The sequence below is a fragment of the Ovis canadensis genome, chromosome 19 (assembly GCF_042477335.2).
Source record: "Ovis canadensis isolate MfBH-ARS-UI-01 breed Bighorn chromosome 19, ARS-UI_OviCan_v2, whole genome shotgun sequence".
In the NCBI taxonomy this organism is placed as follows: domain Eukaryota; kingdom Metazoa; phylum Chordata; class Mammalia; order Artiodactyla; family Bovidae; genus Ovis; species Ovis canadensis.
The window spans coordinates 53,469,293-53,493,156 of record NC_091263.1 but is presented as its reverse complement, the minus strand read 5'-3'; the positions used below and the strand labels follow the sequence as shown (position 1 = coordinate 53,493,156).

The following is a 23,864-nucleotide window of genomic DNA, read 5'->3' as shown; positions in this document are numbered from 1 at the left end:
GTTGAAGGAGACGGTTTCATTTCTGGGTTCTGGGATTTTAGCTCAGAGTGGGATTTTAGCTCCTGTGTCGTTTTCTTGTGCGTGTTCCTGTGTCCCCCCACCCTCCCCTATTGCATGTGATAATGTCATCATTTATTTTTAAATGGTTCTAAGCTGCATATTAAAATTTATTTCAAATTAAGCTCTATTTTAAAGTTACTTTTAATAGGAAGAAATGAGGCAAGGACATACATAACCTAGTATATTTGAAGGACTCAAACAAATACCTGTTTGGCTGTGAATTCTAAACTCTCATCAAAACACAGAGAGAAAAATCCACCTGAAACATATTTTTCTTTGTTTAGTCCTGGAGGAGGGGATTGTCAAGTATTGCACTTTAAAATTACTTTTATCTAACATTTTTGTCCCAACTCTCCCCCTCTGAATTCACTATCTTTTTGGTTTTTTTAAAGGCAAACATGATTTTGAGCATCCTTAATATGAAAGCAACTAGATTTTCTAATTCAACTTTAGAAGACTGACTTTACAGAACTAGTTTTAACAAATGGCATATTTACTTACAAAATTGGGAGATGGGGGCGTCCAGCTGAGGCACATTCCCTCCCTTGGCGTTTAGTTTCTGGACTTGGGTTGGGGGCACAGGCTTGTGTGACTGCCCAGTGGCCCGATACATGGCTTGGACCCAGAGAATGCGATCTTGCTCATCATCACTTGCAAATATCACGGTGTCTCCTTCTTTGACTGCATTGAAGAAGGCTCGGCCACCCTCCAAACCTGGATTAAAAGGGAAGAAAGACTACTAAGTTGAGCTGCAATGTTCTCAGCAGGACTATGCTCTGAGCGGCAGTCTCTATGCTTTTTCTGGGGCTGGAGAAAAGACGTGCATCGTTTATCTAACTATAGGATAGTGATACCATGATGTCCAAGAGGCATTTTGAGCCTGGCTGTTGTCTCCTGCCACCTTTGTTTTACTGAGGACAGAGTCGTCAACTCTGCCTAATGGCAGGGTAAGTATCCATCTATAAACATTCTATTACTTTCCTCATTTTTAAAAACAAGCCAAATGACCACAACAGAAACGCCTCTTGACCCCGCCTCTCAAGTCTACAACCTCAGGGAGCTTTTGGACTCCTGATTTTTGTCTCACTGCCCATTCCAATGAAATTCTGAAGACTCTACTTTCAGGACATTACAACAGAATTTGACCTCTTCTTCTCCAGCGCTACTACTCTGAATTCACCCACATTCATCTCTAACCTGGACTATTCTAGTAGCCTCCTATCTGATCCATCTGCCTCCACCCTCACTCTCTATACTTGACCCTCCAGATGGGAGCCAGGGTAATTGGTTTAGCACAAGAGTCAGGTTGTGCCATCCCTTTGCTCAAAACCTACCAGTAGCTCCGCATTTCCCTTAGAAGAAAAGTCTAGGTTCTGCCAAGGCCTTCCAGGCCCCATGTGAACTGACCCCCCCCAACTCCTTCTGCACACCTTTCTTACTATGGGCACATGTATGCAGCCACTTCACGCAGCCATGCAGCCTCCTGCTGCTCCGTGAACACTCCAGGTGCATTCTCGCCTCAGGATCTTTGCATAGTGCTACTGTCTGTGCCTAGGACTCTTCCTCCAGTTATTTTCATGAGTCACAGCCTCGCCTCTTTCATGTTTTTGCTCAGACATCACACGCTTGTTCAGGCCTTCTCTGATCTTCATCTCTCCTTACTCACCTCTCTTCTCTCACATTCTTTTGCTCCAAAGCTCTTACCACCTCTAAAAAATTATATAATTTACTTCCTAAAGGCAGGGAGTTTTTGTCTCTTTTGTTCCCTGCTGCATCCCGGTACCCAGCACTGTGCATGGCAGAGAGCGAGTGCTCAACAAATACAAGTTGGATGAATGAATGCTCTACAGACCCATTTTGTCCCATAAGCAGTTCTCTAGGTTAAAATTTAGAGAGAAGTGGGCAAAAGAGGCCTCTCTCTGGGCTCAGGCCAGAGCTACATTGTGTCTGTCAACATATTCCAAAAGCCCATAATTTTGGGCTTTTGGGTGACTGAGACTCTCTGTCCATAAACAAAGCTTTATATCTTCACCAGTTTCCTCATCATTCCTCTACCTTCAACCTACCTCTTTAAAGGTAAAAGGGGAGTAAGTGGAATAGTTAGAATCCCTCAACCAATAGGGCCCAACTGCCAACCTATTTGACATTTGCCTTGGGAAAGATTTCTGGTGATGTTAAGACTTATCTATTGTGCCGACAATATTAATTCAAATGTCTACTTCATAAGAATGGGTGTGTGTTAATAATTTTGCACTTAAAATTGCCAGGGATTATACAATAAAGAGCATCTTTTTTATATGAAGAGTTGAGCGGTACAGCAATTTTAATAAAATATTTTTTGTGATTATGAAGCAATATTTTGGTTCTTTTCTTACAGAGAGCTTTAAAATGTGTGATTTGGATAGGATGGTGTACAGTGAGCAAGCTGGGAAAACCTGATGAAATGGATGGGCAGCATGGTAAGAAGGAAAATTCTGCAGAGAGAGAGAGAAGACGACCTTTGAGGAATGCTTTAAGCTCTGAAAAGTGGGTACCAAGGAGCTGAAAGGAAAGAATGGGTTCAGTAGAGCTTCTGCAGCCTAGTCTCATGGTGACTCCTGGGATACGGTGCTGGGATAGGGCAGGTGAACCCCAGGCCAGCCGTTAGCAGGCGAGACCTTTCCCCTGCCCTACCACCTCCCATCTGCCAGGGCCTGAAGCTCAGAATAGGGACATTGCGTTCTTGGAGCTACTGTCAGAAAGTCTGTTCATGGGGCTGACTCAGGAAGGAGAGAGGTAGAGGTGCACAGATGCTAAGAAGTGTTGAGATTTTTACGGACTCCTCCCAACAGCCTCACGAAGTGTGTGCATGTGGTCACATACTCAGTCGCGCAGTTGTGTCTGACTCATTGCAACCCCATGGAGTATAGCCGGCCAGGCTCCTCTGCCCATGGAATTTCCCAGGCATACTGAGAATACTGGAGTGGGTTGCCATTTCCCGCTCCAGGGGATCCTCCTGATCCAGAGATCGAACCCACATCTCCTTCACCTCCCACAGTGGCAGGCAGATTCTTACCACTGCACCACCTGGGAAGCCTGTAAAGAATATACATTATTGTCCTTATTGTATAAATGTGGAAATTAACTATCTCATGAACACGAAGTGGAGCTGTGAGGATTGGAGCTGGGCTTCTGACCCCTGCTGTCTGACTCCAGAGCTGACGATTATAAGCACAGTGCTGGACCCTCCGGAACCTGGCCAGCACATCTGGCACACAGCAACTGCTCTTAGAGGATGAGTTACTGACAACAGAGCGGAGCCTAATTATGGGGTGAGTGAGGCAAAGAGAAACATGTAAAGCAGGACAGAGACAGCAGTGAAGAGCAACAGAGCTTTTCCAGAAAGCCCGGGAGACCAAGCACACACCAGTGAGAATGAGGAGAGAGCAGGGCAACTAGCTCAAAGAAAACCAAGGAAGAGGAGACAACGTGAACGCCAACATGTGCTCCCGGGCAGCATTCTTAAGCAAGGCAGCAGATCCTGGGGACAGAATCTGCAAAATGCGATGTATGATAATGCCTGGGCTCTCCATGGAACATCCCACAGGGACCGACCTTCAGGAACAAGAGGAGATGTCTGGGAATAGATGGAGGCAGACCAGGCAAGGAATGCTAGCCAGTTCCCTGGCTGGGGATCGCTGTTTCAACCGCACACATGGACATAGTCTATCTAGGGTAGTAAAGTTGTCGAAGATTTAATTTAGTCATTGAAATTGTGCCACTGAATTATTCCAAATGAATATCCTCTTATTTGAAGACTTCCTTATTTAATCTAATAGGAACTGAGAGATTGCTGCATTCTCTTTGAACCATACCCAGGGAAAGATAAAGGGAAGCAGTTTCATCTTTAGATTAAAATGAAGAGCCTAAATGTAAAAACTACTTACAGTTATTTACCAACTCCCCAAACCAACTTTTAAAGGACCCTATACCGGAAGAGGTGATTTAGAGCCAATGCTTCTATTTGGGTGACTGCTGCGATCCAGGCTGGCACAAAGGCAAGGATGTCTATGCTATGAGGCTACCTGCCCCATCTCCACCAGCTGGTTCCACTGACAACCAGAATAAAGCCAAGAGGAGGAGAAGGACAGCTGGACCCAGAGGTCTGGCTTCAAGTGCACACTCACCTTGCAGGCAGCAGTAGGGGAAGACTTCTCAAATCTCCCAGGACACTGGCCAAGTTGTGTATTAATTACCCTGATCTTCAGCTGCAACTTTAATGTCCAAAAGAATCTCCTAGAGTGCTCATTTATTATTTAGTAAGTGACCGATGTGGGCCGTTTTTAAAGTCTTTATTGAATTTGTTACAACATTGCTTCTGATTTTATGTGTTTTTTTTTTTTTTTTTTTAGTTACAAGGCATGTGGCATCTTAGCTCCCTGACCAGGGATTAAATGTGCACTGAAAGGCTAAGTCTTGATGTCTGGACACCAGGGAAGTCCCCAGAGTGCTTATCTGAACTGGAGGATTCTGGTTCTTGGTTAGGTTTAGGGTTCAGGAACTATTATTTTTCATAATCACTTTTTTAAAAATTCTAGGTTAGATTTTTCCCAAGACAATTGGGAGAATCTGCATCTCCATTTTCAATCAAACGTTGCTTGAAAATAACTAGAACTTGGCACACAGAAAGGCAGAGAAGACTCTGTTTTATTCTCAAGAACATAATCACTCTGCTTTCCATTTACATCCTTGGTAAAGGAATTTATAAATTATATCCCAGGGGATCAATGTGAAGAAAAAGAAGAGAAGCTTTTATAACGTGTGTGCACAGCTACTCCTTTTGCATGTAGATGGAACAGCCTTCTCCCCACTGCAGAGAGGTCTGCTTGCTTCCATATGAGAAGATAACAACTCAAGCTTCTCTAGAGCTGTACACATAGCCATGTTTTACTGCAGGTGCCAAAGGGTGAGATGGGTTAGACCTCAAGTCCCAGCGCTGCTTCTTCCTTTACAAAATGAGATGACAATTCTGGTCCTATGTACTTGGTGGACTGCAGTGAAATCCAAATGCTATCACGTAGAGGAAAGGAAAAGGGAACTGGCTTAAAAAGAGGTAGTGTCACAAAATAGTGCTGTTTTTCCTGCTCATATTGGTCCCTGAGTTTCCCACTTTAAAATGGAGGTCTTGGGAAAGAGGGACTATTTCTCTGAAGGGAATGCCCTGATTTGAGAAGAAACTACTGCAGAATGCCACAAGGGTTCGTTTCTTAATACAGGGGCCACATCCTTTGCTCTAGCTGTTGCGTGAAACTGGGTCCTGACTCCAGGGTCCTGTTCATGAGGAGGGATTTCCAGGATGAGCGTTTAAAGTCCTGACACATTTCACGTGGTCAGCTCTGTATCATGCTCTGGCAGGACGCGAATTATCCGTGGAGGTCTGAGGGGGCAGGTCTGGTCCAAAGCACTCGGGAGTGACAATTCTGACGCCCACTGAGATGATAATTTTTCCAAGTGAACTGGGCCAGAGGTCTTCCCAGTTACACCTTTTCAGGTTAACGCCCCATCTTCTCTCAGACTCTGTTTTTCCTTTATGTGTATTTTGTTGCATGTGGAAGAGCAATATGGGAGTAGAAAAAAAGGTTTTGGGCCAAATAATGCAGTATGGTTGGAAATGCTTTCCTTGTGCAGATTTGGCATAAAAATAAACTTCTCTGGGAGAGGGCTGTTGGTGCCTGTTGCTCATTAATATGCTGAAATGATTTCGCACCCCCCCCCCCATTTTGAAGGTTCCTTGAGGCAGATTTCTATTCATTTTTTTTTTCTTTCTGGGAAAAAGATAACATGGGTTTGGAGAGAGGTGTGAGAGGGCAGGATGTAGAACTTATGCAATGTAGAACTTCTGAGAAATACTACCATTTGTGTGGTTCTCTTAGTTACATAAGGCTGAGTTTGGATGTCTACGCTGTGGACTGGTGTCTTTTAGGAGAAAAAAAACGGTTTAGAGAAGATTTTCTTTTCAAGTACTATTAGATAACTGTGACTTGTACTCAGCAAACGTGGACCTACAGGGAAGGTTCATCTGGACAGGAAACACAATACCTGCCAAGCCCATGCATCACTGGTGAATAAGACACACACACACACACACACCTGCCAATCCCATGCATCACTGGTGAATAAGACACAACACACACACACACACACACACACACACACACACACACCCCTGCCAAGCCCACGCATCACTGGTGAATAAGACACACACACACCTGCCAAGCCCACGCATCACTGGTGAATAAGACACAGACACACACACAGACACACACACACACACTCATGAGAGTACATGTAGGACTTCTTTTTCAGGAATTTCTATTGAACATTCTAGGGTGGAATTAAAATTTGAGGTGGGCACAGCTACATAAAAGAAAAACGTACTACATTTTCATTTTGGTTTTATGAGGATCCCTTGAGTGAAAACAAACTCCAGATTGGAATTGGCCCTTCTTCATTCAGGACAGAACCTCCAGGGGATGGTGAGCTGTGGCTGTGGCGCCCTAGTAACTTGGCTCAGTGTCCAACATGGAGGGAAGGGAAAGAGCTTTGTGAGTTCATGGCCTAGCAGGTGGGCAGGTACCTGGTTGGGGGTCTGTGTAATCCACGGTGTAGCCATCCAGTTGGAGAAGTTCCTGAGGCTCGGCTTTTTTCTCCCGGTAACTGCACATGGCAAATGTGTACTGACTCACCTGAAAAGGAGAAGCAGAGACGTGTGAGGTTGATTCCCTAGAGTCCGTCTTCCTTGCATAAACCCTCCCCATTCAAGCCTGTCCTTTCCCCTGAGGCCCTGCACTCTGGAGCTGGGTTCAGATTGCATTTTTCCATCTCCTGGCTGTGTGACTTGGAGCAAGTTAAGAGACTTCTCTAGGCCTGATACCTCACCTGTAGATGGATATAATCTGAGAACCTACCTTGTCACTGCCTTATTGTGTGGATTGAATGAGTTCATATCTGAAATGCATTTCAAATCTTGTCTTGATGCTTAGGAAGTGCTTGAGAAAAGTTGCTGCTACTGCTGCTGCTAAGTCCCTTCAGTCGTGTCTGACTCCGTGTGACCCCATAGACGGCAGCCCACCAGGCTCCCCCGTCCCTGGGATTCTCCAGGCAAGAACATTGGAGTGGGTTGCCATTTCCTTCTCCATGAGAAAAGTTAGCTATTATCATTACTGCTATATTTTAATTGGGCCAAGCTACATGAAATTCACATCTGGGTAGGTCAAAACTGGTTGCATGGCAGCAAGTTTATAGCTCCTGCCTGTGACTCTGGCCCTGGCTCTGGCTGAGGCTGTCATGCTCTCAGACTCAGCACAGGTCTTTCAGTCATAAGTTAGGGCCTCGATTTCTATTTACACCGCCTCCATTTCTTTTAGTATTTTATGCTTTGCAGGTCAATTCTCTGCACTGAGCCACACATCTCATTTCTTCCTCGCCCTTCCCATGGAAGGGGTGCCTTTGGTTGCTTTGAAAAGTCTCCCCTTCATCTCAGACAAGTGCAGGAGTGACATGCTGTCACAAGCAATGAGTGCTTGATCTCTAGGCTCCAGTCACGGGAGAGCCACCCTCAGCCCCTGTCCCTCACCAGCCTCCGCCCACATCAGTGCTGGGTGCATGCTCCACAGCTGCAGGCCGGCCTTCAGGATCCTGTCGCCACAGTGCATCCAGACCCAGCATGGACACTGAGCATTTCTGCATCCAGCCTGTCTGCAAGGAGCCCAGGGAAGAGCAAGCATCCTTCAGGCTTCGGGCTGAAAGCTCAGGGGCATACTTGCCATCCGTGGATGTCAAATGTCTTGGAGGAGTGCCACATCCCTCATCTCTTAGTTCCCTTTATTAAAACAGACATTTACTAAGTGAACTTTGATCCCGGCAGGGGATATTTTTTTTATCTCCTCCATGGATCAGATTTGTCCTTTTTTTAAATGGTAAGAAATTAGAGCTCTCAAATCCTGCATTTATCTCCCACAGTCCCTGGCCTGAAGGTCCCAGCAGTAAGATAACAGGAGTCTTAGGGAGAATGTTTCATTGGTTGGTTTATCTCTTGCTGCCCTCTGTTGGTTCCTGATGAAAACTTTCTGCCTAACTTGGATTTCTTTACTGTGCTTATAGTTTACAGAATCTGTTCCTTATACTGCAGGGTCTCGATGGGCTTCAAGGGAAACATAAAGCTGCTAAGAGTATGTTCGTAAGTGGACATATATTATGCTTTGCAATAAGCATCTTCTTCTAAAAAGGAGGATTAAGAATGGAAGCTTTGTGTAGGGGTCATATAGGCCTGGGACCTCATCCCAGCTCTCCTAAGTTCTCACACATGTAACTCAGAGTCCTTCTCTGTATTTTACCTGTCTTATTGTGGCAGAAGAATAAATTGAGTGGTGAAGAGCTTTTTACATTGTGTGTGATATTCACCTGGCAAATACTCAATATATGCATTTATGTAAGCAGTTTCCTTACATTTGGCACTACTTTCTCCTACAAAGCAGCTGAGCAAGTGTATCTGCCTACCAGATTATAAGTCCTTTGAAGGCATTCCTAGAGAATCATATATCTTTGTTATATTCCCCGTGCCATGAGCAAAATCTACCATGTAATGGGCATTCACTGAGTCTGATTCACTAATTGATTCTAGAAAAATGAGTATTATCATCCAATAAAGAGGTTTCCTCCCTTCCAGATTTACATGTTACTCCAGTCCATTACTGATCCCAGAGACACCTGATTCTCCATACCTGAGAGTAAACAGATATTGTTGAAATTGGTCTGCAATGATATTCTTCACCTCTCTGGTAAACTGGACATTATATAGCACATTAATGTGATGATCAGCCAGACAGAGGGTTGGGGAAGTTTATTTGAGATCAGCGAAACATCACAAAGGAAAGGTGCTACTTCAAGGTTCAGGCATTTACTATTACTACATGCTTGGGGCTTTTTGACTTTTCCTTCATCTACTTAGAGTCTTGCTTCTTGGAGAGCTGTACGCTGCTGCCCCCTTCTGGCAATACTGTTGAAGTTGTTCCAGACAAACTGGGCTCAAAGAAATTGGTTTATCAGGACCATTTTAATAAGGAATTTGGCAACTTACTTTGGGAAAAAAAGGAGGACAGAAGGAATGATTTATTTTTAAATATTTCTAATTATTGCAAGGAACCTCAGATTTTCTAGAGATCTTCATGTGTGAGGGAACAGCAAGGGTTTGGGACTTGCCAAACTGTTGTAAAAGGAGGCAAAAGGAGAAGGGGACAGTAGAGGATGAGACGATTAGATGGCATCAATGACACAATGGACGTGAATTTGAGCAAACTCTGGGAGATAGTGGAGGACAGGGAAGCCTGGCATGCTACACTTCATGGAGTCAAAAAGCGTCGGACATAACTTAGTGACTGAACAACAGTGAAGCCTTATAATCCCTGACCTGCCAGAGTTTGCTACATGGAGAGGGCTCCTCAAGAATGAAGCCAGTTTAGAGGAAAGCACAGTCAAGAGATTCTATAAGCAATGAAGCTGCTCAAAAATCAGTGGGTGGATGGATGAATGGATGATACATAAATAGGTAAGAGATTTGTAATTTTAAAAAAATTTATAATGGAACAAGTATAGTAAAATGCTAATAGAAGAATTTAATCGGTGCTTTTAGAGGTTTTCACTGTAAAATTCTTTCAATTTCTCTATATGTTTGAAAATGTTCTTGATAAAATAGTAGGGACAGATAAAAAGATAACAGGAAAAAAAGCAAAGAAATGGTTCAGATAGAGACTGAGTCTTGGTGACTTTGTTTAAGCTCTGGATCCAGCCATGTCAAAACACTCTTTAGCTAATTAGTAATTTAATAACTAACCAATAAAATTCTTCTAAAACTTAAGCTAATTCAGGTTGATGGTTGTTGTTTACAGAATATAAATATAAACGTCTTTTAGGGCACTTGTGAAGCTGAGTGGCAAGAATGAACATTCGTTCAGCGACTAATCATTCACATACTCCATGTCTTACAATTCACTTTCATGGTTAACTTAATATTGATTTCTGGGTGGTAACTATTGTATTATGAGGTGCTTTATATTATCAGGCAATATGCTAGCTTATTCAGATTTAGATATTTTAGAAAGTTGGAATGGTCAGAATTTAGGGACATTATGTTATTTCTATATTTTCTCAGGGCTTCCCTGGTGGCTCAGATGGCAAAGAATCTGCCTGCGATGCAGGAGACCTGGATTCGATCCCGGAGTCGGGAAGATTCCCTGGATAAGGAAATGGCAATCCACTTCACTATTCTTGCCTGGGAAATCCCATGGACAGAGGACCCTGGTGGGCTAAGTCCACAGGGTTGTAAAGAGTCAGACATGACTGAGCGACAACAACTTCCACTTCACTTTCATATTATCTCTAGGGAATCAGAGACAAGATATTATTTCGGGACTACTTAGGTTCTAACTGATGCAAGTGAGAGAGCTGTAGGCCGCTGTGACTGCCCAGTTTCATCTAAGAGTCTGGCGTCATGGAAGCCACCTGCAATCAGAAGACCTGTGTGAGGCTGCACACTGGTGGTCTATGAGCTGTTGCTCCTGGGCAAGTCATTTAAGCAGCCTCGGCTTCTGTTTCCTCCTATGTGGAACTTGGGTGGTGGAGGGGGTAAGATGGGTCCTCACTACAGTACAGAAACATTGTGAAGACCAGCTTGATACACACCCTGTAAACTCCGAGAGGCCGTAAAATAGAATTATCAGCATTATTAGAGAAATCATATAAAGGTGCTAAAAGGGGACAAGTATCTCAGAAATAATTTGACTGAAGACCAGTTAAAAACTGATTTTAACAAGAAATCATGGGGGTGTGGAAGAAAAATATTTTAAAATAAGAAGATGATAGAGGTGAGGCTTTCTAATCTGATATGGATGAGGAGTTGGCTGCGTCCACTCCTCCCCTTCCAACCCAAGATGGGAAGCTCAGAGTGGGGCTAATCATCATTAGCAGCGGTCTGGTCATAGTTCCTGACAATGGTAATCAATGCGCTTGGTCCTGACCACGGCCCTGGCAGTTTAGTTACCCTGATGCTCATTTTCTTGGAGAACATGTACTCTGAGAAAGCATAGTCTACAAGGAATGAGAGACTTGGTTTAACAGGGACGATGACTTCTGAGCAGTGTTTCTTCACAGGTGGTCTCTGGACACCCTGCACCAGCACCTCCTGGGCTGCGTGTCAAGGACACAGGTTCCTGAGCTCCATCTCAGAGTCTTCTCTGTGTCAGAGGCCTCTGCATGGCTCCCGAATCTGCATTTTAAACAACACGCAGTCCAGACAGTCCAGGTCCATAACCGGAAAACACGGCAGAGCAACACTGAAGTCTCTGTCACAGAAACCCCCTGAAAGGGCTTCATTCCTACCAGGGCCGGTGGTGCAGGCTCTAGTCACTCACCATCATTTTAGCCTTGATCCTTATACACGGGAATTGCTGCTTTGGCTCAACACTCCTCAAAGGGTGGCCTTAGTCCCTGGTTAGTAGGAAGTCCATTAACAGGCTATTTGTTTTGTTCCCAAGGTAGCAGCTTAGCTCTAAAAGGAAATCTCATTAAGACAGAATGCAAAAATTCTGCATTATGGATAAAAAAGGAGACCATGTGCGTGTGTGTGTGTGAGAGAGAGACAGACAGCTGGGGTGGGAGAGGAGATGGACTCTGAGGAGACTGGCGTTGGATATGTTCTCTCTTTAGGCTTTCCAAACAATTTTCCTTGTATTAAATCTAAAGGAACTCAGGATCCTATTGGAAATGATACATCACCAAGTCTCTATAAAAAAACACTCCGTCCGAATGGAGAGGAAACAAACATTCATTGAGTCACGTGGGTAGCTGTGCTTCCTAAGTGGTGGCTTCACGTTGTCCACAGAGACCCCTCTGAGGCTGCTGGGGAGTCAGGACAGGACAGGGTGGGGGATCTGCTTCTTCCCAGCTCCCTCACCCATCCTCAGATTTGATCAGACCGGTTCTACTGTTTGTTGTTTTTGGCCGCACCACACACTCAGCTCCCCAAGTAGGAACCAGAGACTCTGTGGAGGAAGCGTGGAGTCTTAACCACTGGACCACCAGGAAGTCCAGGTTCTCCTGTTTTTACTTTTGCATGCTGGGTGTCAGTGGAACGGTGCAGTGGCTGAAAAGAAACTCAAAATCATCTGTCTGTTAGACTGGATTCCATACCACATGCAGCTGCCCGGCGCCAATGGGCACCATTTGGACCATCATCTTTCTCTTCAAGCAACTTGGGGTATTTTTGGTTTCCCTGAATTGGGCCAGGATTTGGGGCCTTGAACTTCTCTCTTGCAGTTCTGTTGGCACTGGGGTTGTTTCAGAGTGCTTAAGTTTTTGTTTATCATTTTCACAGAGTGCCTGTAAGTGTGATCATCTAAACAGCAGAGATGAAAAGATGAGCAGAATCCAAAAGTGACGCAGTATTTTCCAGGCAGGCCACTAAAACTGCTCTGAGACATTGTTGTAGTGGACAGGACAAAAAGGTCAACAAAACCTGAGCTCTCCTCCTGGCTCCCCCGTTACCTTGGTGATGGTAAGGCTGTCGTATCATCTCTGTAAGCCATAGAAGGTGTTAAGGGAAGCACTGGGTTTAGATTGAAACAGGTTTAGTTTGAGGGATCCCTGTACCCAGTGTACCGCAAGGGCGCTTTAAAGTGAATGAGTATCACATGTACATGAAACATCTCACAAAATCCTTGTAGGAAAGATGCTGAGCTTTAGCTGGGCCTCCAATGTTCTTTCATGATTTTCAGAAGTGAGCTCAGAGCTTGGTTTGTAGCTACTGGGTGATTCTTATCTTCTTTTGGTAGAAGGCTTGGTGTGAATGCCCTAAAATGTCTGTGTTCCAGTTGCCTGGTTTACAACAATCATTCTCTTCTTTCGGGTTCAGTACATATTGTATAGACATAGCTTCAGTAACATTTTCAGCACAATTAATTTTTTTTTTTCCTGAAGAGTGAAATCTCTCCCGAAGTAGATCAGCCACATCTCCTAAGCACTCTGTCATTTCAAAGATTCTCAGAGGAAAGTCTTGTGTCCAGGAACCGGCTGCCACAGTGGGAGACGAGACTTTGTATCACATGACAAGTCCGCTTGTCCCACTTCCTCTGAGAAGGTGTCGCCAGCCACTCTGCAGCCATATGACCTTTCCTTTCTCAGAACCACCTGAAGCACTGCCTGGGCTCTCTCTCTCCTCCTTTGCCTTCTTTCTTCCACCAAACACTTCCTGAGTAAGCATGCCAGACACTGAGCAGGATGGGGTATGTGTTGGAGCTGAGGGGAGGGAAGGACAGCTGGAGGAATCAGAAACAGAACTGACCCTGAAGCAGCACACTGTCTATGCAGGAGGCCAGACTCACAAGTGAGTCTAGCTGGGCTGCTCTGCCCAGTGGGAGGCACAGAAGGGGAGAATCACCCATAATCCAGCATTACTTCTTTTGATGTCTGTTTCTCTCAACCTACATGCTCTCCTTAGAGTCGGTATCACCTGTTTGTGCCTGCTCAGCATTCACTTCTGCGTCTGGTAACGGCACCCTGATTTTGCACTGGAGACAGCTCAGTGGCACTGAGTCAAAGTGCCACGGCCTGCCCTGTGAAAAGCCGGGTGTGTGACACAGGCTGGACTGAGCCAGCTCCCTGTCTCAAATTCGACCCTTGAGTGGAGATGCAAGGATAGAAAATGGTCAGAGCTGATCTGTCCTACAGCCACAGCAATGACACTGGCCGTGGTTCCTGCTGCCTGGGTTTCTGGAACTCCTCTGGGAAGTAGCTTTTGCAACCACTGTATCAACTACCACAAAAGCCTTCCAAAATACATTTTTTAAAATCATAATTGCTTTGCATCTGTTTCTGCTGTCTGCTTATGAGGAACTCTAAGAGATACTCTTTTGGAAGTAGGGACTAGGTCTCCAGGTTCTTCTCTATGATCTATCAATGTGCCCTAATCAAAATAGGTACTGGATAAATGTTGCTTAGCTGATATTTCAAGGAAATGTACTGAAGGATTAAATGTCTTCTCTCGCTTAGACGTGGCTCATTTGAAAGGGTGGGAAAAATTCCAAAGTTTTCCTTTGGCTAATTTATTTCGAGGTTTTGTTGTACCCTACAGCAATCATGAAAGCAAAGATCATGTCTTGCTTACAGCTAGAGAGATGAAGTCTGCCTGAGAGGCTCAGCAGAGGCTTGAATAGAGCCACAGAAGGTCTAGCCTTAGAAGCTCAGAGTTGGTAGAACTTCTAGGGCCATTTAGACTAAGGGGCAGCTGCTTTACTGTGAGGTTTCAGAATTGGTAGAGCCCAAAATACTAGTCAAGGCTCTTTGCAACCTCAAGGACTGTAGTCTGCCAGGATTCTCTGTCCATGGAATTCTCCAGGCCAGAATACTAGAGTGGGTAGCCATTTCCCTCTCCAGGGGATCTTTCCAAATCAGGAATTGAACCAGGGTCTCCTGCACTACAGGCGATTCTTTACCAGCTGAGCTACCAGGGAGGCCCCATAGCCTACACAGTAACCCAGAAACACCTTTAGTCACTTAAATTTAAATTACAAGTTGACTCACTTTATGACATGTTTCAAAGTACAGCATAAATTAATTCTGACAAAATGAATTATAGTTTACATGCTCTGGTGGAACTTACAAATTAAAAAGAGGTAATGGCAAATTTCTTTATAAACTGAAAAATCCTGATGCAAAAAGCAAACAAACCAAAAAAAAAAGAAGAGCGAGATTTTTCAAGGATACATATTACTATTCTGGAATTATATTTTTCTTAAGGAAGCACAGAAGAGAGCAGTGATATCATTTATATATTTCTAGTGTATTATTAGTACCAACGTCTGTACCTACACCTGCATCTATATATACAGAGACGTTCCTGGCTGCACGGTTAGTAACAGTACCAACTGGAGAAACCCAAAGGACATCAAAAAGGAAAACTCAGTGTCTACAATAATTTGTGTTCAAACACACAAAAAAAAGTTAATAAAAAACATGAAGAGTTTGGTTATTTTTTAAAAAAACATCTATGTGGAAAGATATGTTTAGAAAGGTAATCTTAATTATTGGGGATCTGGAAGCCTCAGAAATCAGTGAGATTGGAATGTTTTTCCACAGGTAATTCACAACCAAACATATGAAACAAAGAAAAAGATGTAAAAAGTCCAACTAACTTCTGGCTTTTCTCATAATGACAATCTTAATGCTTTTAGAAACAGCAGATTCTTGTAAAACAGGCACATGCTTGCTCTCTCCCTGGGCCCTGCATCACTGGCAGGGGTGAGGGTCTACTGTTACCACCTTTCATATATATTTCTATATTGTTAGAATTTAAAAAATAATTAGCATGTATTAATGTTCAGAATTTTAAAGTGATGTAGAAGTAGGAAAAAGAGGCATCTAGGCACTGGAAATGTTCTGTATCTCTCTGAATGGTGACTGCATGGATATATAATAAATAGAAGTTCATCGAGTTAAACACTTGAGCTTTGTGCCCTTAAGGTAAATTATATGAAAAACATTAAAGTGCTTAGCTGCTCAGTCATGTCTGACTCTTCGCAGCCCCATGAACTATAGCCCGCACCAGGCTTCTCTGTCCACGGGGGTTCTCCAGGCAAGAATATTGGAGTGGAGTTGCAATGCCTTCCTCCAGGGCATTTTCCCAACCCGGGGATTGAACCCAGCTCTCCCACATTACAGGTGGAATCTTTACTGTCTGAGCCACCAGGGAACCCTCAAAACATTAATGAATCCTATCAAGTGTTTAAAAATAATGGCTCTTAAGTTTGATATTAGAGTTGAAGAGTTACCTGCACTAAGACAAAGAATCTTTTCTTCCATCTCTTCCAGACATTCTTACCGATGGCCCATAAATACCTAAAGAAAAGAAAAAGACCAGAGGTGCATTAAGCTTGAGCAAGTGCACTGTTTAAATTGCTGGGTGCTCATGGAGAAGGAAATTCACAGGGCTCAGAAACAGAAAGCAGATTCGGGGGTGTGGTTGAGGATAAGGAACAGGAGGCAGGATTTACTTCCACTTATAGAAAGCACTGTGGCCCATCATCAGACTCGACTTAAACTCCTTGTCAGGTTAAGCACCTTGGAAAATGTTATACTGCCCCTTAATTTGTTTATGTGCTAAGAGTCTTGCAGGTAGGGAAATTCCTGCTGCTGCACAAGAGAGAAAAGAATAGTGCTAAATATTACAACTCTAACTCTTTCACCTCTCCTCAAGTCTTACTCGGGAAAAACTTCTCTTGTTTGCTTCTGCTGTGATTCTGGTGAAGGTATGATACAGAAAGGAAGACTCAAGCTGACGCAGCAAGTCCTCCCTACACCTCTCCTTCCTCCCCCAAACGCTCGTCTGTTGATGGAAATCATTCTTCATACAGGAAAAAGAAAAAAAAAATTAAGGGAGGTTAAGAATTACAAAGGCACACTTCAAAGATTCTATTATCAGTGTAACTGACTGTTACTGATTCATGAATTATCCCCCACGCCCGGCCTTGTGGACTGATACATGTTGAATTGGCACTGATTAAGGAAGTGAGGCTGGTGCTTTTCAGGCTTTATTGGATCAGGTGAAGAGAGACCTGGTCATACTCAAATGCATTCAAATCCCCGAGTTCCCAAACTGGCTTTACCTGCTAATCAAAAACCAACTGGCCTACTTCCAAGTTCCCACTTCACCTGCAATCAGACAGAATTTCCGCTCTGGAATGTAATGAAGAATGCACCTAATGAAAACATACACTGTTTGACAAATTTCAGGGGCTTCTGGGAGTGGCTGGTGGCCAAAGCAGTCAGACCTTCAAGCCACAGACCAGAGTCATCTGGGTCCTCAAGCATATTCCTCAGCCGCAAGTGTAGCTGATTTTTACCTCCTGCAAAGTTCCTCACTCTGCTCACACCTCCCCTCTTTCAGTCTCAGCCCACATTTGAGGGCCATGGTTAACCACAGACCAGAATGATTTGCATCTTCCTTCTGGCCTCAGGACGGATCCTACCATCTGCACATTCTAGCATGGATTTCCCTGGGGAAACACTTTCACTGAGTCTCCCCTGTAGACATGAGGGGGGCCCCCAATTTCAGCCACTCACACTGCACTTCCATGATTTATTCCAAATCGATCCATCTATCATATAATTTACTTGCCTTTTTTTCCTTTAACTTATTTAACATGAATAAGTTTATTTTTAAAGGAATTGTCATATCATGTTTATATTTATATACTAATTTTATATTATACTGCATAGTACACATTAAAATATGTAACTCTTTATATGCTTATCTGTGTATCATAAACGGTGTTGTGTAGCATCAGTGGTAATGGGTCAACTAGATCAGGAATACACTCAATCGAAATAAGAATGCGCAACTATGAGAGGGTTTCAAGCAGGGGGCGTGACACATTTTTTTTTTCTAATTAAGATGATTCTAGCAGTTGCTGAGTGCTTAATGCACTGTAGATTGAAAAGGGCAAGAGGGAAGGCAGGGAAATCATTGAGGAGATGGTTACAGGGGTGCAGACCAGAGGATGGTGGCTGAGGCTGTGGAAAAGGCTGGTTGGCGGGTAAATTTATCAGCTCTGAGGCCAACACAGTCAGCTCTGGTTATGTGGATCACCTAGCTGCCTTGGACAGTGCTCTTAACCTTCTGGAAATATATTAATGTATCCATGGAAGAAATGGACCTTAAAAGGAAGCCTCAGCCAGGTCTAAGGAGAGAGGGGATTATTGGTTTGTACTGCTTAAGAGTGTATTCTTCCAGTTCTAGTTTTTCTGCTTAATCCAAGGTGTTGGACAAAACACTTAACCACTTTGTACTCTGGAAAAGCATGGCTAGAAACCGCTCTCTCTTGCAGGGTTGTTGTGGGGATTAAATGAGATGATGCTTGTGAAGCATAAGCACAAAGTTGGCAAGAAGTAGATGCACAATGAATGTCAGTCTAATTATAAAACATACATAAGCATATCATTACTAACAGCTATTAACAGCTCCATATGTGGTAAGATCTGTCCTTGCACATATGTACACAGGGAAACAGATGAAATGAAAGATCAAATAAAGACAATGGGCAAAGGTTTCTGCATTTTTAGTAATGACTGGTAAGACTGTAACAGTCTCATACTTTTCTAGCAGCTACTACCCATTTTTTCTTTCTTCTTGACCTAAATCTGTATAAAGAGATTCAAAAAACACAAACACAGCTACTACATCTAAAGAGTTACAGCTCTTTTAAGATTTTTTTTTTTTTTTGGCGTGGACCATTTTTAAAGTCTTTATTGAATCTGTTACAATACTGCTTCTGTTTCATGTTTTGGCTTTTTTGGCCACAAGGCATGTGGGATCTTAGTTCCTGACCAGGAATCAAACCAAACCCCCTGCATCGGAAGGCAAAGTCTTAACTACTGGACTGGCGGGGAAGTCCCATAAAGTGTAGTTTTAACTGAGGAGAATGCAAGTAGGAAAACGAGTTCACTTGAAGTTGCAGAATATAATTCATATGGAATCATTAGTTTTTCTCCGTCATAACAGAAATACTAGCTACTGCTTAGTGAAGTCTTACTATTCTTCTGTGTTGTGCCCAGTACTTTACATGAATTGATTATACCCACTTGGAGGAGTTAAGAGCTTGAATTTGGAGCTATATTGCCTAGGTTCCTGAGTGACCTTTGGCAAGTTACTAAACATCTCTGCCTCAGTTTTGTCCTCTGTACCATGGAGATAAGAATAATAGTACCTATTTAAAGCGCTGCTGTAAGGATTAAAGTAGCTAATGAAGTAGAAAGTGCTTAGAACAATATCTGGCACAAAGTAAGAACTTACTACTCAGTATGTCACTATGTTATTACTCCTATGTTACAGCTAAGGGAAATGAAGTTCAGAAAGCTCAAGTAACTTCTCTAGGGCTTCAAGCTGGTGAATGACATCACCAGAATTTACACCTGGAACAGTGGCTCTAGACTGCCCTTGGAGCATGCTACTCTTCCTCTTGCAAATCACAAACACTGGCTTTTTTATTGAACTAAGAACATGAACGGCTATTCCAATCAGAGAAGACTTGTGGTTAAAAGCTACTGAATAGGAAAGCTGAGTGGGATCAGAGAAAAATTAATCCTCCTTTAGAAAGTATCATTTGGTTTCCCTGAAAGAAGGGTTTTCCATCTGAGGTTTTCCTCAGAATTTATTGCTAATCTGGCACATAACAGAAGATGTCAAAACTGAGAAAAATGGAGGGCTACAATGTACTGTTTCTGTCTAGCCAGCTCCAGCTCTGTATTTTCTTAGGTTGGAACATGCTCCTTAAGCAGAATGGAATGCACCTGGAGCAGATGGAATTCTTTCACTGTAGATGTACAGGTGGTTTTCCCCCTGCTTCCCACCTCACACTCCAGCTCTTCAATCCACAGACAGACCCGTGTGGGCAGTGGCCTTCAGCTGTCTCTTCAAGCCATCCAGATATGTAGAAATCTGGATTTGGGAATAGACAGATGAATATTATAGCGCTGTGAGCCTAAGCTAAGCTGAACAGTTATATCTTCAACTCAAGATGGAAGTACTGAGGTGGGAATTAGCCTGCCATTAGCTATCTTTTGGCTTAGCTACCCATGCCTCAGTTTACTCAGCTGTCAAATGGAGATGGCACAGCATCTACCTCATTTGGTTGTTGTGAGGAGTGATGAAGATGACTTACCTAGTAACTGGCACATAGTAAGTGCTCAGTAATGTTAGGCATTATGGATGTTTGTTGTTATTAGTAGTAAAAAATAGTAGTCCTAGTAGAAAGAATTATTGAGTTGGCCAGGAAGTTTGTTTGGGTTTTTCATATGCTGTCACAGATAATCCCGAACAAACTTTTTGGTCAACCCAATATATGCAATTACCAACTCTGTAAAGGATTCATCATTCGATTCTCTATTTCAATTTGTGTTCAGCTTCTGGCACACATCTACTGGGAAATAAAGCAACGTTCACATATTTGGGTTTGAGGCTCCAGGCAAAACTCTGCATCATGCTTCTAACATATCCTTGCTTGTAACATTTTCTTAAAATCCATGCCTGTGAGACACTGACATCCCTGCCATTCACTGGTGGCATTTTAGCTATACGAGAGTCCAGTGTGAACTATAAAGGACTACAAAGGGAGGAGAAAGATCCACTTGGGTTCAGTTCAATTTTGGGTCCAGGAAATCTTGAACAAATGCATGGAGGAGTCCCTGGCGCCAGCATCCCTCTGCTCTGGGACCACCTAGCAGAGGAGCACCCAGGGTGAGGCTCGCATAGTTGTCATTTGTGTAAAAAGAAAAGCACGGGGCAGTCTTCCAAGCAGAGTCTGTGAATGTCCGCAGCTCTGTTTATTAAGTATTGTCTGTGTTTAGTCCCAGGGGAGCACACGGAGGGTGTTCAATGACTATTCGTGGGGAAATGCTGATTGTGTATCTTCGGGTGTCTCCTCAGGTGCCTAGGGATGAGCCTCCAGCGCAGGGAGAAGAGTACATGGCCCCCTCGCGACATCTGCCAGAATCACTTTCCCCTTACAAAGGGGTGAAGGTGGCTAAGACAGACCTGGAAACCAGGGAGGCGGAGGTTTCATTCTGGGGGGACTGTGGAACCAGAAGTCACGGAGGAGCCTAGAAACGAAGAACTGGTGCCGCCTGGGCTGAAGTGCAGCGTGCGCCTCAGTCCTCAGCATGTAGGAGGCTATACTAGCTCTCCTCTGTGTCCCGCTACTCCTGTGTCACCATGGTGCCTGGACCGTCACGATATAATAAGGCAGAGATCCCTTTTTGTTGCTGTTGCTAGAAATTTTTCATGAGACTTTTCCCTAAGAAGACCAATCACAAGAGGACAAAAGCCATTACTACTACTAGGAAGCTTCCCTTCATTCACTGAGGAATGAAAGAGATTACCAAGTGCTAAGGCTCCAGGTGCTTCCATCTTCCTGCAGCATCTCAGCAGGAAGAGGCATGCACTGAGAAAACGTGCAAAGTATAGACAAAAGCAAATGACATGGACGATGACAACCACCACCGCCACCAGCTCTTCTGTAGCTGTGGCCGTGGCTCTTCCCATGTTCAGATCCTGTCCTACATGCTTTACGTTTATCAACTCATTTAATCCTCTAGGACAAATATTATCATTACCCCCATCTTATGCTGAGCAAAATGAGGTTCAGAGAGGAGTATGTTCTAGTCACTTGGGATTTATACAAATTGGCATTTATATAAAGCAATACAATGAAGAAGATAAAATGGAGTCAAAGTATTCAACTAATTCAAAAGAAGGCAGGGAAAAAGGGAATAACTATCAGTTGGGATATACAGAAAACAAACATCAAGATGACAAATACCAATTTAATTTAAACTTAACCTTATCAATAACCACATTAAACAGAAATAGGCTAAATATCCCAATTAACAGGATATTTAATGCCCAATGGCAGAGATCTTCAGGTTGGATTTTAAAAGGCAGACTTAACTATATGATCCCTGCAAGAAATACACTTTAAATCTAAAGACACGAGTAGGCAAGAAAATAAAAGGATGCAAAAGGATTTATGATGCCAACATTAGTTTTTAAAAAATCTGGAGTGTTTATATTTATTACTGTCATGCCAAATAAATTTCAGGGCCAAATATTACTGGGGATAAAGATCAATTTATAGTGATAAAAGGGTCAATTCATCAAGAAGACATAGTCATTTTAAATGTTGATGCATCTAATAACAGAGCTTCAAAATGTATGATGCAAAGATGGACAGCTTCAAAATATATGCTGTAAAAATGGACAGAACTCTCAAGCAGAAAGAAATAAAGCCACAATTATAGTCAGACTTCAATGATTTATAGAAAATCAGTAAGAATTTAGATGATTTAAACAACATTATCAGCTAACTTGATTTAATTGATCTAATTATAGAAAATAAGCCCATGGGAAATAAAGTGGAATCCCAAATATATTCAAGTAGGTCATTCTAGGTAGTACTGATTGAGAGACTACGAAAATGAGTGGTACCTTGAAGACTTATGGGACAGGAAGAGGAATGTGATCAAGAACAAGTTTTCAAGAACAAGAAGTCTAGAGCAATGGCACAGCTAAAAAGATGGAAGAGGATAGAGGATTTTAAGAAACATGGCTGACAATCCTGTCAGTCATTTTGAAAGATGTTTTCATTGGGTGTATAGATCTGAGAACATTAAAGGTGTTGCTCCTCTGTCTTCCCACTTGTAATGCTGCTTTTTTTAAGCATTTGAAAAATATATTTATTTATTTATTTTGGCTGCAATAGGTCTTAGTTGCAAAAATGCGGGATCTAGAGTTTCCCGACCAGGAATCAAACCTGTGCCCCTTGCATAGGGAGCATAGAGTCTTAGCCACTGGACCACCAGGGAAGGCCCTCACTTGCAATGTTTCTAACAAGCACTGTTTTGTTCTTTTTAAAATTTATTTACTTTTTATTTGAAGGATAACGGCTTTACAGAATTTTGTTGTTTTCTGTCAAATATCAACATGAATCAGCAGAAGGTATACATATATCCCCTCCTTCCTCCCATCTCCCTCCCTCCCACCTCCCTCCCCAACCCACCCCTCTAGTTGATAGGAGCCCGTTTGGGTTTCCTGAGACATATGGCAAATTGCCACTGGCTATCTATTTTACATAGGGTAAAGCAGTTTCCACCTTACTTTCTCCGTGCATCTCGCCCTCTCCTCCCCTCTACTATTCTGTTCTTATGTGCAACATTTTGTTGTCCTCTGGCTGCCTTTATGATTTGCTCTTTATTACTAGTTATTAACATTATACTTACACTGTGTTTTTCTATAGGTTTTTTTTCCATGTTTCTAAACGTGTGTTTGTTGAACTTTTTGGATTTAAGTTTTATAGTTTTTATTAAATTAGAAATATCAGCCCCCCCAAAATCAGAAGAACTGCTGTAAATTACCTCTGCTTGAGTGGACTGTGGTTCACTGAATGAATTCCCAGCGGAGCCATGGGAAGCTTTGTATTTTATTCATGTTTCAGGTCTTCCATCAAGTTGATTTCTTTCATTTCAAATGGAAAGAAATAACACAATTCTAGACCTGGCTCTGATGTTTACGCTGCCCTGGGCAAGTGTACTCACCACTATAAACCTCAGTTTTCCTATTTGTAAAGCAGGCATTCATTCATCCATATTCACTTATATGGCAACAAATTTATTGAACTTTTAGTACAGTCAGGCACTGTACTAGCTTCTTTGAACAAAGAAGACAAATGCCTCTGCTGATAAGGAACTCAAAGTCCAGTGGGGAAGACAGACAACAAAATAATAAGTGAAGAAATAGCTGGTATGTGAGATGACTGTAAGTGCTCTGGTGAAACAAAGAAAGGTGAGAGAGAGAAAAAGGTAGAGAGAGGATAGGTGGGTCAGGAAAGGCATCTCATAAGGTGCAGAGAGGTGCAGAAATCAAGATGTCCATCTGGGTGGGGGAGAAGGGACTTCCAAAGCAGAGGAAACAGTGGGGACGAGGGCCCTGAGATGGGGGTACACATGAAGTCCCTGGTGAAGAGCAAGGGGGCCGGTAAGGCTGGAACCATGATCAAGGTCCGACAGGCAGCAGAGTCTTCATCAGACAGGGCCTTGGAGCCATGGAAACAACACTGACCTTTATTCTAAATGAGCTTGGGGAATCACTGGAGATTTTCCAGCATTCAAGTGGTAGGATCTGACTTGTGTTTTTTAAAAACATTACACTGGCTTCAGAGTGGGAG

The 23,864-nt window shown here is 43.1% G+C and overlaps 1 protein-coding gene across 2 annotated transcripts in view; it reads right to left on the bottom strand.

Annotated features, from left to right (window-relative positions):
- CADPS (calcium dependent secretion activator) overlaps positions 1-23,864 on the bottom strand; it is a 477,637-nt gene that overhangs the window by 152,360 nt on the left and 301,413 nt on the right. For both annotated transcript variants that reach the window (XM_069560455.1, XM_069560454.1), the window contains exons 9-11: positions 15,921-15,987; positions 6,677-6,785; positions 562-774 (exon numbers count right to left, since the gene is read on the bottom strand). In XM_069560455.1, coding sequence (XP_069416556.1) covers positions 562-774; positions 6,677-6,785; positions 15,921-15,987 — 389 coding nt within the window. The remainder of the gene's footprint in view (positions 1-561; positions 775-6,676; positions 6,786-15,920; positions 15,988-23,864) is intronic.